The sequence below is a fragment of the Engystomops pustulosus genome, chromosome 2 (assembly GCF_040894005.1).
Source record: "Engystomops pustulosus chromosome 2, aEngPut4.maternal, whole genome shotgun sequence".
In the NCBI taxonomy this organism is placed as follows: domain Eukaryota; kingdom Metazoa; phylum Chordata; class Amphibia; order Anura; family Leptodactylidae; genus Engystomops; species Engystomops pustulosus.
Window position 1 is genome coordinate 21,700,682 of NC_092412.1, and position 17,316 is coordinate 21,717,997.

Genomic DNA, 17,316 nt, shown 5'->3' on the forward strand with positions numbered 1-17,316 from the left:
ACCGCTGATAATTAACACCAAAAAGTTCAATCTTCGTCTCCTCAGAGCAGTGGATAATCTGGGAGTCCTTCATGTGTTGCACACTGTATGCGATTTTCATATGTTTTACACTGAGGAGAGGCTTCTGTCATCAGACTCTGACATAAAGCCCCGACTGGTGGAGGCTGCAGTGATAGGTGATTCCACTCTTACTACTGCATCTCTGGAGCTTAGCCACAGTGATCTTGGGGCCCGTCTCCCATGATTGCTTAAATTGGCTGAATGGCCAGGTTGAGGAAAATTTGTGGTCATCCAAAAATTCTTCCTTTTATGGAGGCCATTGAGCTCTTAGGAACCTTGAGTGATGCAGAAATTACTTTGTAACCTTGGCCAGATCTGTGCCTTGCCATTATTCTGTCTCTGAGCTCCTTGGGCAGGTCCTTAGACCTCATGATTCTTATGTGTTCTGATATGCACTATGGACTCTTATTTAGACAGGTGTGTGCCTTTCCTAATCAAGTCTAATCAGTTTAACACAGCTGGACTCCAATGAAGGATTAGAACCATCTCAAGGAAAATCATAAATATATGTCAAAACAAAGGGTCTACTATATCATGACCATGTGATAGTTTTTCTTGTTTAATAAATTAGCAAAAATATCTGCATTTTTGTTTTTTTTTCTGTCGAGATGGGGTGCAGAGTGTACATTAATCTGCGAAAAAATTACTTTTTTGATCTTACCAATGTGCTGCAATGAAACAAAGTGTGAACAATTTAAAGGGATCTGAATACTTTCTGCACCCATGCAAGGGTCAATACAATTGGTAAATCTGGCAAGGTGGCAAAAGACTCCATTCACAAAAACGTTTTGTACAAGTGGAGTAGAAAAAGACACAAACCAGATGCACATTGGGGGAATTTCATATTGGTATCGCGATAGACTATCTAGGAGGCTGGCTAAAGTCTCATGCGTTAACAGGGAAACGCATGCGATTGATAAGCCGATCGGATGCGTTTCCCGCGTTATGAACGGACGCCTAGCGGATCGTGTCACCGCAGCCTCAGAGAGGAACAAAATCTCTTGAAGCTGGTCACATGCTCAAATATAGCAAATGCAATTATTAAAGGGGAGGGTGGAATGAGGTGAGAAGCCTATGGGTGGTGGCATACGTGTCGTTTTGAACCAATTTTTAGGCCCTTTTTTTAGCAGTCCATTAAAAAACTCATGCGTTAACTGAATTGATAATTGGAAAAAACGGAAACAACAACAACGGACTGCTTAAAAAAGGGGTTCAAAACGCTATCGTGTGCCACCACCCTACAGGTGCTGTCACATGGTGCATTCTTGGTGAGTTTTTTAAATCTGTTTTCCTACCTTTGTGGAAGTTTAAGCAGCTATGAAACTGTTAATACTGCTTTTTCAGTGCGTTAAAAAACACACCAAGAACGCACCATGTGACAGCACCCTAAAAAGGAGGGTGAATATCAAGCAAAACTGACAACTTTTAGGGCGCGTTCACACGTTGCGTTTTGGCCTGAGTTTGAAACACATTACAACAGTTAAGAAGAGGTGATTTGCCGAGTTACATTATAGTTTACATTTGTTAACAAATGTGTTAACATCACGTTTACAATGCGTTTTTGTAAACGCAAATATTAACAGTAATGTAATTAGGCAAATCATCTCTCCTCAACTGTTGTAATGCGTTTCAAACGCAATGTGTGAACACTCTTTTAGAGCTAGGAATCTGCATGAGATGGGTACATAATAATAATCACAGCTTTCATAATTTAAAGGGGTTTTCCCATGTCTGGCATTTATGACATTGCGAGAATAGGGACGGGGGTCTGTTGATCGTCATCGTACTACTTTCCTAAATTGAGCGGTGGTCTGACTGACAATGCACACTCCAAGTTAATAGAAGTACCGAAATTCAGGAAGGATGTTTATTTTGTAATTTTCGGTCCCATTAACTTTAATGGAGGGTGCGGGGTCTGTTGGACCCATTCAGAACAGTGAGACAGAGATTTGCAGACCATTCACAGTGCTATGGACAGTTTTTAAGGATCAGAGATGGGACAACCCCTTTAAATAAAAACTGTATTGTGGATATTACCCTCTGATCAAATAACCCAAACCAACAACATCCTAGACCCCCATGTTGCCAGGATATGTAGGTTTAATACAGGCCACATGACGTGGACGAATTTTGGTCCCCGAATCATCCTCACCACCAGCCATAACACTAGGCCTCATTTATCCATCCCATAGCAACCAATCAGCATGCACCTTACATTTCTTAAACCGTTCTGAAAAAATGAAAGCTGTGCTGTGATTAGTTGCCCTAAACAACAACAGCTCTTGTAAGAATAAAACACAACAAATGATGACAATTTTTATTAAAACTTATTAAAATATTATTCCAAAATAGTAAAACATATACCGGTATATACTTCATCAACAAGATGCGTACAGATGTATACTGGCAGGAAAGCCATATACCCTGATGGTATGCAGTGGCTGTGTAGATTCTGTGAGGTAGATCGGTATAGACGGAGGAGCGTATATCAGGCAATGAGAGTCTGAGAGGGTTAACTAAAGCCACTTAAAGGGGTTGACCAGAGGTTAAATAAATTGGCATTTTTTTCCCACAAAAACAGCACTACACCTAACCATGGTTGGTGCCGGTATTGCAACTCAGATGGCTATAGGTGAATGGAGCTTAATTGCAATACTAAGCACCACCTATGGTCAGGTGAGAGCTGTTATTGGAAATGCAGCCATGTTTTTCAACCTCCGGACAACCCTTTTAAATAGGAGGGCCAACTTTATTGATAAAAAGAAGCATATGAAGTGGAGTTTCTCCACTATTTTTACATTCCCATTTTGGAAAATGCATTTATCTAAAAATTTGATCACGGAGTGTTCTAATACTGGGATCCCACACAATCAGCAGTAATGAAGGAGTGTTCAGTTTCCCTGCAGCACCTCCACAGGCAGAATGAGGCATTGCACCCTGTCCATTAAAATCAATCGACTGTGTCAAGTAAAGGTGTGTGGCACTTTTTATAGCTGCGCTTTTATTTAAAGTTTAATTTTTTACCAAACTAGACAATTCCTCCTGTAACTACTTACTTCTAGCTGCGGGGAGGTCATACTCCACAGCCGATGATTCCAGGAAACGCCAGTATCAAAGTCTTTACAGAAGTTGTAAAATGTGACTTAGTGACATTTTTTTATTTTATGGGGGTTTTTTTTGCCATAGGCCAAGTCCTCATTGCTTGATGACTTGCATATTTGCAACGAAAATATTGTGTCATTGTATAGGAATATCATATAAAAAACCCGGCTATGTATAAAGGCACAATGCAGGCGTGCCCAAAATCCTATATAGTAATTATATAATCATGCCGACAGTGGGCCGTATTATCATATAGAGAAGTAAAAAGGCACCTTAGGGGGAAGTTTTATAAAAAAAAAAAAAAAAAAAAAAAAAAAAAAGATATTTTACTCTTCCCCCTTCCACTTCCCAAGGGATGTCAACTAGAAAAATAAAAAACCTTTGTATGGTAAAGGTATGTACATACAGGGCAGAAACACTGCAGATGTCATATTTTGAGAAATAGCATCTACATACTGCAGAAAAAAAAAATCTACTTTTTTTCATGCAGAAATGCTGCAGCATTTGCACCCAACTCACCCCATCCTTGTAAGAACATAAAGGGTTGAGCTCCCCCTAGGGGCAGCTGCAAGCAGTCATTAAATCAATATTAGGTTGAGCAGGGGAGGGATCAGGGCTAAGGCCACTCCCATGAGGATCCACATGCCCTGCTTCATTGCAGGATATGGTTATTTTGCTTACATTATTGTAATATAGTGTGTTTGGAATGTATATATCAATAGTGTCTATTTCAGTGCTGGACATTTCATTGTAAATATATATATTACCACCAAGTGAATACAAACTTGTAAAAAAAGTCATAGGATTTGAATCTGAAGCCTTTATCGGCCACGTGAGGCGCATAAGACACCCTGTACCCTTTGTTTTCAATGTCTGCCTTTATACAGTCAAGCAGATCAGAGATTCCTGGAGACGCCTTCCAAGGTCCAAACTTGACCACAGACTCCTTGTCCATGTCGAGGGTGTTGAGGGCATCGTGACATTTGGAGGCGTCCTCCTCAGTCCTCACGATGCAGACAATGACATTGGAGTATCGGGAGGCCACCACCTCTGCTCTGGCAATACGAATCATCACCTCAATGTTCTCGCTGTAGTTTGGCACTCGAGCAAGGAACTGCTTCCTTCCAACCTGTTCCCCAAAGATCTGCGGGGTCTCCTCCAATTTCTTCACCAGTGGCTCAATATCATAGAACAAGGCCTCCTTGTAAACTTCTTGGATATATTGAGAGGGAACTTGGCCAGAACGCAGAAACTCCAGGATGTAGCCAAAATATTTCCCCTCCCGGTCTATAAAGTACCGCCCCTCAGAGTCTGTGCGCAGTTTGGGTTGCCCATTGAACATCTCAAACAGCTTGGATGCTTGATACTTCTTCAGTGTCCCAATAGTCGTTGTATAGATATTCCCGCCGATATTCAGCTGCACAACCGGAGACATCTGCAAGGAGACAAGGAGAAGTTCAGACACAGAAGTGTACCTGCACAAGCTAGTCACGGCTTTACCCAGCCAGAATCTAATTCTGGTTCATTCACTAGATTACTGCCCCCGATGTACAAGAATATAACTACTCTAATACTGCCGCCTATGTACAAGAATATAACTACTATAATACTGCCCCCTATGTACAAGAATATAACTACTATAATACTGCCCCCTATGTACAAGAATATAACTACTATAATACTGCCCCCTATGTACAAGAATATAACTACTATAATACTGCCACCTATGTACAAGAATATAACTACTATAATACTGCCCCCCTATGTACAAGAATATAACTACTATAATACTGCCGCCTATGTACAAGAATATAACTACTCTAATACTGCCGCCTATGTACAAGAATATAACTACTATAATACTGCCCCTATGTACAAGAATATTACTACTATAATACTGCCCCCTATGTACAGGAATATAACTACTATAATACTGCCCCCTATTTACAAGAATATAACTACTATAATACTGCCCCTATGTACAAGAATATAACTACTATAATACTGCCCCCTATGTACAGGAATATAACTACTATAATACTGCCCCTATGTACAAGAATATAACTACTATAATACTGCCCCCTATGTACAAGAATATAACTGCTATAATACTGCCCCCTATGTACAAGAATATAACTACTATAATACTGCCCCCTATGTACAGGAATATAACTACTATAATACTGCCCCTATGTACAAGAATATAACTACTATAATACTGTCCCCTATGTACAAGAATATAACTGCTATAATACTGCCCCCTATGTAGGAGAACATAATTGCTACTATAATGAGAAATTGTCAGTAGTACATGATCACTGACTATTATATTTGGCACATTATATCAGTGAGTCATCTCTTAGTCTCTTTATCTCTGTTCTTTGGTTTCGACTGGTTCCAAAAGTAAGATTATTACAAGCTCCAGTTTCTTAGAATTGTCCATAGTCATTTCCACTGATCCCTTATTTAGTAAAGAGGGCGATGCCGCTGATCTTACAGGTCTTCTAGAAGAATTTTCCTCATATTATATAATATGCATATAATATAATATAATATGTTATAATAATATAACATATAGGAGTTGTGTTTCCTGGGATACAGGTTTCGCGGCTGTTGGCGTTTCCGTTGTCCGGGGTCTCATAGTCAGTAATCCGTGACCTGGTACAGTAGGGGTAGGCCGCGGGTCATATAGGGTTATTGGACAGCAGCTCCCGGGAAGCACTCGATCCATCAGTCAACAAGCAACTTAAAGAATTTTCCGCCTTTACTGCGAATATTTCCGCTCCCACATCTGGAGATGAATGGATGAGCGCCTCATTACACACAACACACGGGAAAAGCAAGCAGGACATGACTCTCTCATGGGAAACTATACCGCCATATATTGCCCATAAACACAGCTGTAAACGGCATACAACAGTGCTGCCAATCAGTGCCTTACATACTGCCCCATATGCTGCCTGCAGAATACCGCCACACACAAAGGTTGTATGGTGGTCCTTGTGTGTCGCCCATACTCACCAGAGGGGATCCCTGCGCAAAACCCTGCCAATCATGGGGGATCCCTGCGCAAAACCCTACCAATCATTGCATGCATTGCCTGCATATTACCCACACTAACCATGGGGGTCCCTGTGTGCCGCCTTTACTTACCAGGGGAGATCCTGCACAGTGCCCATACTAATCACCAAGGAGGATCCCCCCATACAAAAAAAAAACTATACCAGGGGGTAAAAGATTATGGAGGACTACAAGACCCAGAATACCCCATGTCATAAGACTGCTGCAGCAGCTTCTTTTTTACATGAGACACTCATCTGCAGAGCAGACAACAGCTCAGTGCACCGGGAGCAGGCTGGGAGTTGTGGTTGTACACGGGAGCAGGCTGGGAGTTGTGGTTGTACACGGGAGCAGGCTGGGAGTTGTGGTTGTACACGGGAGCAGGCTGGGAGTTGTGGTTGTACACGGGAGCAGGCTGGGAGTTGTGGTTGTACACGGGAGCAGGCTGGGAGTTGTATAGGTGACAATGCTGGGAGTTGTGGTTGTACAGGTGAGCATGCTGGGAGTTGTAGTGCGGATACTCACACTCTGCAGGGGGCTGGTGAGCTGCTTGCCCGTGCTCCGGTGCTCGATGACGCTCATGGTGACGGCTGTGGCCCCTGCTCCGGGTCTGTGCAGCTCCGGGGCCCCGCAGGAGGTTTTCTTATTACCCCCCTCCTCCTCCTCCGGGGACCTCCCCGCGTGACAGGTGGAACAGGGGCGGGGCCGGAAACATGACGTCATCCGATCTGTGCACCTGTGCCGGAGACTACAACTCCCAGTATACCCGGCGCTGCCTTCTCTGCAGAATGTATTACTAGTGTATGCATCGTGTGTGATGCTCTGCAGAGAATATAACTAGTGTATGCATCGTGTGTGATACTCTGCAGAGAATATAACTAGTGTATGCATCGTGTGTGATGCTCTGCAGAGGGTATAACTAGTGTATGCATCGTGTGTGATGCTCTGCAGAGGGTATAACTAGTGTATGCATCGTGTGTGATGCTCTGCAGAGGGTATAACTAGTGTATGCATCGTGTGTGATGCTCTGCAGAGGGTATAACTAGTGTATGCATCGTGTGTGATGCTCTGCAGAGGGTATAACTAGTGTATGCATCGTGTGTGATGCTCTGCAGAGGGTATAACTAGTGTATGCATCGTGTGTGATGCTCTGCAGAGGGTATAACTAGTGTATGCATCGTGTGTGATGCTCTGCAGAGGGTATAACTAGTGTATGCATCGTGTGTGATGCTCTGCAGAGAGTATAACTAGTGTATGCATCGTGTTTGATGCTCTGCAGAGGGTATAACTAGTGTATGCATCGTGTGTGATGCTCTGCAGAGGGTATTACTAGTGTATGCATCGTGTGTGATGCTCTGCAGAGGGTATTACTAGTGTATGCATCTTGTGTGATGCTCTGCAGAGGGTATTACTAGTGTATGCATGGTACATGGAGTATATGTGATGCTCTGCAGGCTATACTACTAGTACATCGAGTATATAGAGGGTTTGTGATGTTCTGCAGTGTACATGGAGTATTTAGAGTGTGTGTGATGATCTGCAGTATATGACTAGTACATGGAGTATATAGAGTGTGTGTGATGCTCTGCAGGGTATATGACTAGTACATGGAGTATATAGAGTGTGTGATGCTCTGCATGGTATATGACTAGTACATGGAGTATATAGAGTAGTGTGATGCTCTGCAGGGTATATGACTAGTACATGGAGTATATAGAGTGTGTGTGATGCTCTGCAGGGTATATGACTAGTACATGGAGTATATAGAGTGTGTGTGATGCTCTGCAGTGTACATGGAGTATATAGAGTGTATGTGATGCTCTGCAGGGTATATGACTAGTACATGGAGTATATAGAGTGTGTGTGATGCTCTGCAGGGTATATGACTAGTACATGGAGTATATAGAGTGTGTGTGATGCTCTGCAGGGTATATGACTAGTACATGGAGTATATACACTCACCGGCCACGTTATTAGGTACACCATGCTAGTAACGGGTTGGACCCCCTTTTGCCTTCAGAACTGCCTCAATTCTTCGTGGCATAGATACAACAAGGTGCTGGAAGCTCCTCAGAGATTTTGCTCCATATTGACATGATGGCATCACACAGTTGCCGCAGATTTGTCGGCTGCACATCCATGATGCGAATCTCCCGTTCCACCACATCCCAAAGATGCTCTATTGGATTGAGATCTGGTGACTGTGGGGGCCATTTGTGTACAGTGACCTCATTGTCATGTTCAAGAAACCAGTCTGAGATGCTTCCAGCTTTATGACATGGCGCATTATCCTGCTGAAAGTAGCCATCAGATGTTACAGGGTACATTGTGCTCATAAAGGGATGGACATGGGCAGCAACAATACTCAGGTAGGCTGTGGCGTTGTACCAAGGGGACCATTCTCTGTAAACCCTAGAGATGGTTGTGTGTGAAAATGATGCTCGGTTTGAACTGCAGGAGATTGTCTTGACCATGTCTACATGCCTAAATGCACTGAGTTGCCGCCATGTGATTGGCTGATTAGAAATTAAGTGTTAACGAGCAGTTGGACAGGTGTACCTAATAAAGTGGCCGGTGAGTGTACATTGGAGCATATCGAAAACTAAAATATTTGTACATAGTCTTTTTGCATAGCGACCGTATTCTTTAATGATAAAAAAAAATACATGAACAACAAGAATGACCGGTCATATGTGATCGGACAGACAACCATAAATCATGTGGAATGAAATCTGTCTGGAATCCTGACATATTTCTCACTTTATTACAACTACTATCAGTTTACACCCAGCAAGTCCATCACCTCTTACACAAATATCCTCCTTCATCATATGTTTTTTTGGCATTCTTTCAAATTAACTGTACATATATAATTACATACAGGATATGCCCAGGTTATACCAGCTGTACATATATCATTATACACAGGAGATCCCCAGGTTATACCGGCTGTAAATATATCATTATATACAGGATATGCCCAGGTTATACCAGCTGTACATATATCATTATATACAGGAGATCCCCAGGTTATACCGGCTGTACATATACCATTATATACAGGAGATCCCCAGGTTATACCGGCTGTACATATATCATTATATACAGGAGATCCCCAGGTTATACCAGCTGTACATATATCATTATACAGGAGATCCCCAGGTTATACCAGCTGTACATATATCATTATATACAGGAGATCCCCAGGTTATACCAGCTGTACATATATCATTATATACAGGCCATCCCCAGGTTATACCAGCTGTACATATAGCATTATATACAGGCCATCCCCAGGTTATACCAGCTGTACATATATCATTATATAGAGGAGATCCCCAGGTTATACCAGCTGTACATATATCATTATATACAGGAGATCCCCAGGTTATACCAGCTGTACATATATCATTATATACAGGCCATCCCCAGGTTATACCAGCTGTACATATAGCATTATATACAGGCCATCCCCAGGTTATACCAGCTGTACATATATCATTATATACAGGAGATCCCCAGGTTATACCAGCTGTACATATATCATTATATACAGGAGATCCCCAGGTTATACCGGCTGTACATATATCATTATATACAGGGGATCCCCAGGTTATACCAGCTGTACATATATCAGTATATACAGGAGATCCCCAGGTTATACCGGCTGTACATATATCATTATATACAGGAGATCCCCAGGTTATACCAGCTGTATATATATCATTATATACAGGATATCCCCAGGTTATACCAGCTGTACATATATCATTATATACAGGAGATCTCCAGGTTATACCAGCTGTACATATATCACTATATACAGGAGATCCCCAGGTTATACCAGCTGTACATATATCATTATATACAGGAGATCCCCAGGTTATACCGGCTGTACATATATCATTATATACAGGAGATCCCCAGGTTAGACCAGCTGTACATATTTCATTATATACAGGAGATCCCCAGGTTATACCAGCTGTACATATATCATTATATACAGGAGATCCCCAGGTTATACCAGCTGTACACATATCATTATATACGGGAGATCCCCAGGTTATACCGGCTGTACATATATCATTATATACAGGAGATCCCCAGGTTATACCAGCTGTACATATATCATTATATACAGGAGATCCCCAGGATATACCAGCTGTACATATATCACTATATACAGGAGATCCCCAGGTTATACCGGCTGTACATATATCATTATATACAGGAGATCCCCAGGTTATACCAGCTGTACATATATCATTATATACAGGAGATCCCCAGGTTATACCAGCTGTACATATATCATTATATACAGGAGACCCCCAGGTTATACCGGCTGTACATATATCATTATATACAGGAGACCCCCAGGTTATACCAGCTGTACATATATCATTATATACAGGAGATCCCCAGGTTATACCAGCTGTACATATATCATTATATACAGGGGTGCCCCAGGTTATACCAGCTGTACATATATCATTATATACAGGAGATCCCCAGGTTATTCCGGCTGTACATATATCATTATATACAGGAGACCCCCAGGTTATACCGGCTGTACATATATCATTATATACAGGATATACCCAGGTTATACCAGCTGTACATATATCATTATATACAGGAGACCCCCAGGTTATACCAGCTGTACATATATTATTATATACAGGAGATCCCCAGGTTATACCAGCTGTACATATATCATTATATACAGGAGATCCCCAGGTTATACCAGCTGTACATATATCATTATATACAGGAGATCCCCAGGTTATACCGGCTGTACATATATCATTATATACAGGAGATCCCCAGGTTATACCTGCTGTACATATATCATTATATACAGGAGATCCCCAGGTTATACCAGCTGTACATATATCATTATATACAGGAGATCCCCAGGTTATACCAGCTGTACATATATCATTATATACAGGAGTTCCCCAGGATATACCAGCTGTACATATATCACTATATACAGGAGATCCCCAGGTTATACCGGCTGTACATATATCATTATATACAGGAGATCCCCAGGTTATACCAGCTGTACATATATCATTATATACAGGAGATCCCCAGGTTATACCAGCTGTACATATATCATTATATACAGGAGATCCCCAGGTTATACCGGCTGTACATATATCATTATATACAGGAGATCCCCAGGTTATACCGGCTGTACATATATCATTATATACAGGAGATCCCCAGGTTATACCAGCTGTACATATATCATTATATACAGGAGATCCCCAGGTTATACCAGCTGTACATATATCACTATATACAGGAGATCCCCAGGTTATACCGGCTGTACATATATCATTATATACAGGGGATCCCCAGGTTATACCGGCTGTACATATATCATTATATACAGGAGATCCCCAGGTTATACCGGCTGTACATATATCATTATATACAGGAGATCCCCAGGTTATACCAGCTGTACATATATCATTATATACAGGAGATCCCCAGGTTATACCGGCTGTACATATATCATTATATACAGGAGATCCCCAGGTTATACCGGCTGTACATATATCATTATATACAGGAGATCCCCAGGTTATACCGGGTGTACATATATCATTATATACAGGAGATCCCCAGGTTATACCAGCTGTACATATATCAGTATATACAGCAGATCCCCAGGTTATACCAGCTGTACATATATCATTATATACAGGAGATCCCCAGGTTATACCGGCTGTACATATATCATTATATACAGGAGATCTCCAGGTTATACCGGCTGTACATATATCATTATATACAGGAGATCCCCAGGTTATACCAGCTGTACATATATCATTATATACAGGAGATCCCCAGGTTATACCGGCTGTACATATATCACTATATACAGGAGATCCCCAGGTTATACCAGCTGTACATATATCAGTATATACAGCAGATCCCCAGGTTATACCGGCTGTACATATATCATTATATACAGGAGATCCCCAGGTTATACCGGCTGTACATATATCATTATATACAGGAGATCCCCAGGTTATACCGGCTGTACATATATCATTATATACAGGAGATCCCCAGGTTATACCAGCTGTACATATATCACTATATACAGGAGATCCCCAGGTTATACCAGCTGTACATATATCACTGTATACAGGAGATCCCCAGGTTATACCAGCTGTACATATATCATTATGTACAGGAGATCCCCAGGATATACCAGCTGTACATATATCATTATATACAGGAGATCCCCAGGTTATACCGGCTGTACATATATCATTATATACAGGAGATCCCCAGGTTATACCAGCGAGCTCCCTATCCCTGTGCAGCAGGTTATAACTTGCACTACGTTGCTGCTTGGTTAGTTCGCTGCTGACCTGTGACCCCCTTGTGATGTGTTATGATGGGTGACTCACCTGTTGGGGACTCTCGGCTCTGGGAGAATTCATGTTGTGGGGTGTTTTCATAGGGAGCCTGTGAATGATAAGATTTCGGGCAGGTAAAGCCTCAGGAATCTGTGTGTTTGCAGTCAGGGCTGTGCCCAGCGCTCCAGGACTCCACGTGGAATATTCCAGGTTATGTCATACGGAAAAAGCCAGGAGTGCAATGCAGAAAGGTGGTGAACACATGAACATGGGGTGACCTCTCTGTATTATCATAGGGGGTCTGACCTCAGAATCAAGGGGGTCCCTAAAAAGATGGTGGTGGAAGCTCCTGTAATTAGTGCAGTGCACCCTCACAATACTAGGAGAATGAATATTCTAAGTAGACAGGGGTGGGTCCAATACGTAAACAGTGCCACCCTTGCCTACAGGTTGTGCCTGGTATTGCAGCTCCAAAATGTGTATAATTCAGCCACTATAACAGATACAATATACTCATCACAAACGCCACGAGTGAAACGTATGGAAAACGTAAATATTTCATGTCGAAATAGGCATCGATGACTTCTCAAACATTAGTGGACACCAGTGCTGGGTGCACCTCCGCATACATGTAAGTGTCCCAATAACTGGTCGTGTTGCCTTGAGCACCAACTGCATCTGATCACCAGGTCTAGTGATGTTCCCAAGTCACTTATCGTCTTAGGAGGCGTCTCCCACTCTTCTAGAAGGACAACCCTCAGGTTATTGAGGTTCTGGGGTACAGAGTTACGAGCCTCTACACAGCGACTTGGCCGATTCCATAGGTTTTCACTGGGATTCAGGTCTGGAGAAAGTGGAGGAAGCTCTATGTGAGGTCCCTCAGTCTCATTGACTTATGATGATGTGACCTCAATGAGCTGGAGCATGTTCCACCATGAAGATGACTTCAGGCTTGGGTTGGTCAGGTGGAGACACAATGACTGGATTAATGATGTCATACAAGTAGCATGGACTTGCCCGCACTATAACACCACCACCAAAGGCTCAGTGGCTGACGCATAGCCCTCTCCTTCACATGTCCCCCATTCTCGGTGGACATCATTTCTGCTCAATTGACGTTCATCAGTGACCATCCGTGAGGCACACTGGGTCTTTGTACAGAGTAGATACTCCATGACCCTTGCTAGATCATGACCTGTGCCTGGTGGTCTAGCCATGTGCCGCGCAGGTCATCTTTAGTATGGAGATCATTCACATATGGTCTGACATGACCCTCCCTGGAGTTGAGTGGTCTTCATTATTGGTACCACCGGACAATGTTGACAATGAAGTGGTCATCTGTGCGATGTATCTGAAAGACATCCACTTCTCTGCTGTATCTGTATCTCTATTGATGACTCTTTAACCTCAGGGGCCACTTCTGTCTGAGAACATCCTGCTTGAAGCCTGCTAATGGCTCGATACTGTCTAACAGTGATTAGGTGTCATTATCAGCATGATAAGGAGGACTGTTTACAACACAATTCTAATTGAACTAGGAAATGTATTGTGTGATTATCAGGTTAAACACCTGTTGTGAATTGTGCCATTGAGCTTTATTGTTCTAGAGAACAGAAAGTTCTGAAAAAGTTTCAAGAAGTTCACTTGTAAAGGTTAAAGGGCGTTTTAGGTTCATGCTGAACTTTCACACACACAAGGTGATATCTTTAACTTTTTAGTGAGTAGTGTAGAAGGGAATCAGAGATTTCCACTTTGAGAAAGTCGTCTTCTCCTTAGCTGAGGGCTCTGGGTAAATTTGCTTTCTTGTGTCAATACAGCACATCCCCCGCCCGCTGTGTGACCGGAGATACATGGGAGGATTCCCACACTCCCCGTGTAACAAGGTGATTCCTGGAACCAAAAATAAACCACGAAACTAAGGGCGTAAATGAGGGTGAAAGGTGATCGGAGCCGCTATAGCAAGATACTGCACGGACTGATATGTGGAGCAAAGATGGGTGCAGCTCGCAGTGGATATAATACCTGTCCACATAAGCCCCGCCCACCAACAGGTGCACTTCCAGGATTATTCCAGATATTTAGATTGACCATTTGGATATTTTTAATAAATGCTTTAAAAGTATGAACATCTCATTGTCAGCTCCTGCAGGGGAGTCAGTGTTATGTATCTTGAGCCTTAAAGGGGTTGTCCAGCCACAACAGAATAGTGTCTAACTTGCTGATCGGTGGAGGTCTTAGTGGTGGGATCATGAGAACGTGTTGCACCCCAAAAGAATAAAGAAGGAGGTCGGACACATGCAGGTTTGAAATTGACCAAAAAACCCCATGTGCTTTCCCTCTGTGATCCCAATGATGCTGATACAATCACAGAGATACCAAATGTATACAGGTTTTATTTAAAAACATTTTCAATAAAATTCCGCTGAAGCAAGTAAGGGATGAGAGCCGGCACTTCTCCCAGCTCAGAGAACCGCCTGTGATTTTAAAGGGCATCTACCATCAGGAAGAAGGACTGTATGCAAATGAGCCTGAGGGGCTCCAGGATCCATAGGTGCTGACAGAGCCTGGAGCCCCTCAGGCTCATTTGCATACAGCTCTTCATCCTGGTGGTAGATGCCTTTTAACAACCAGCTCAGCCAAGCCAGGGAGAGCCGCCCGGATCCCACCCCTGAGTAAAGTGCTTGTCGCTGCAAAGAACAGGTCACCAGATTTTACCATATTAAAGGGAACCTGTCATCAGAAATTTACCTCATTAACCATTACTAGTATGTTGTGAAGCAGATTAACACCTTCCAGATCATATTTCTTTCATGTCTCAGTGTGGTGGCATCATTCAGAAAATCTACTGTGAAGAGAGATATAAACTGGTTGTACAAAGTCATGGAGGCGGAGAGATCAGCACTGAAGTCAAGCTCTCCTCACTTCAGAATGAAGGAGATCTGGTTAGTGATGTGTCTGGATGTAGGACCATCAATTACAGTGAAGAGGCTATTCTGAGGTGAGGAGAGCTTGACTTCAGGGCTGATCTCTTGACTTTATACAACCAAATTACATCTCACTTTAATGTTGATTTTCTGGACAATGCCATCACACTGGGCCATGCATTAGACATCAATTTCTGATGACAGGTTCCCTTTAAACTCCCATCCCCCCTCAGGTCCAGTATTCTAGAATTCCCGCTTTTATGTGTTTATCTATAAAAATTCTCCTCCGAAGTCAGTAACAGCAGTAACCAACCAATCTATCATTCTGTCGACGAGTGCATGGCAAGATTTAAGAATTTATAAAAAAAAGTGCTCCCCGTGTGTATGTGACGTGGGGGATGTATCACATCTTTTCCTTCTTTTTGCACATTTAAAAAAAAAAAAAAAAAAAACTTTTTCAGGAGGACTCTGCAGTTTGCTGTGCACTCGTTAGCCCGGTTTGTGCCTTTACTCATATTTGAGTCTTGCCAGCTTCCAGATGCTGGGTCGCCTTAAAAGTTGCAAAAAAAAAAAAGGAAATTAACCCCACAACGACCAGGCCCTTTTTTGTGCTTCCATTTTTCGCTCTCCACTTTCAAAAATCCATAGCTTTTATTTTATTTCCATGCACGGAGCTGTGTGAGGGCTTGTTTGCTGCGGAACAAGCTTTATAATGATGGTATTTAATAATCCATGCCGTGTACAGGCGGTTCTCTACTTAAAAACACCCGACTTACATACGACCCCTAGTTACAAACGGACCACTGGATATTGGTAATTCATTGTGCTTTAGTCCTAGGCTACAATAATCAGCTGTAACAGTTATCACAGGCGTCAGTAATGAAGATTTATTGTTAATCCTGGTTCTTATTACAACCCAAAATTTTTAAAATCCAATTGTCACAGAGGCCAAAAAAATTTTGGTTGGGAACAAACCAAGAATAAACCTACAGAACCTACCTTGAACGTAACCCGGGGACTGCTTGTACTAGGAAGCAGGAAAAGGAAATTTCAAATACAGTGAAATTGGTGAAAAAAAAACACATTTGCACCATTTTCTTGTGGGCTTGTTTTTTTTACACCTTTGACTGTGCGCCCCATACTCCAGAGCTTCACTCACTATTCTGCTGCTGGTGCAGTCACTGTGTACATACATGACATTACTTATCCTGTACTGATCCTGAGTTACATCCTGTATTATACTCCAGAGCTTCACTCACTATTCTGCTGCTGGTGCAGTCACTGTGTACATACATGACATTACTTATCCTGTACTGATCCTGAGTTACATCCTGTATTATACTCCAGAGCTGTACTCACTATTCTGCTGCTGGTGCAGTCACTGTGTACATACATGACATTACTTATCCTGTACTGATCCTGAGTTACATCCTGTATTATACTCCAGAGCTGCACTCACTATTCTGCTGCTGGTGCAGTCACTGTGTACATACATGACATTACTTATCCTGTACTGATCCTGAGTTACATCCTGTATTATACTCCAGAGCTGCACTCACTATTCTGCTGGTGGTGCAGTCACTGTGTACATACATGATATTACTTATCCTGTACTGATCCTGAGTTACATCCTGCATTATACTCTAGAGCTGCACTCACTATTCTGCTGGTGCAGTCACTGTGTACATACATGACATTACTTATCCTGTACTGATCCTGAGTTACATCCTGTAGTATACTCCAGAGCTGCACTCACTATTCTGCTGCTGGTGCAGTCACTGTGTACATAC

At 42.3% G+C, this 17,316-nt stretch overlaps 1 protein-coding gene across 3 annotated transcripts; it reads right to left on the reverse strand.

The window, feature by feature from the left end:
• Positions 1-2,363: 2,363 nt before the first annotated feature.
• KCTD14 (potassium channel tetramerization domain containing 14) lies at positions 2,364-12,737 on the reverse strand. 3 transcript variants are annotated; one of them, XM_072133969.1, is made up of 2 exons: positions 12,654-12,737; positions 2,364-4,597 (listed from the first exon to the last, which is right to left on the reverse strand). In XM_072133969.1, exons 1-2 carry the CDS (start codon positions 12,702-12,704, stop codon positions 3,926-3,928), a joined length of 723 nt encoding a protein of 240 aa, XP_071990070.1. In that variant the 5' UTR covers positions 12,705-12,737; the 3' UTR covers positions 2,364-3,925. The 3 variants fall into 3 exon arrangements, with proteins under 3 accessions (XP_071990070.1, XP_071990068.1, XP_071990071.1); XM_072133967.1 differs by lacking the exon at positions 12,654-12,737 and adding an exon at positions 6,748-6,971; XM_072133970.1 differs by lacking the exon at positions 12,654-12,737 and adding an exon at positions 6,316-6,612.
• Positions 12,738-17,316: the final 4,579 nt, after the last annotated feature.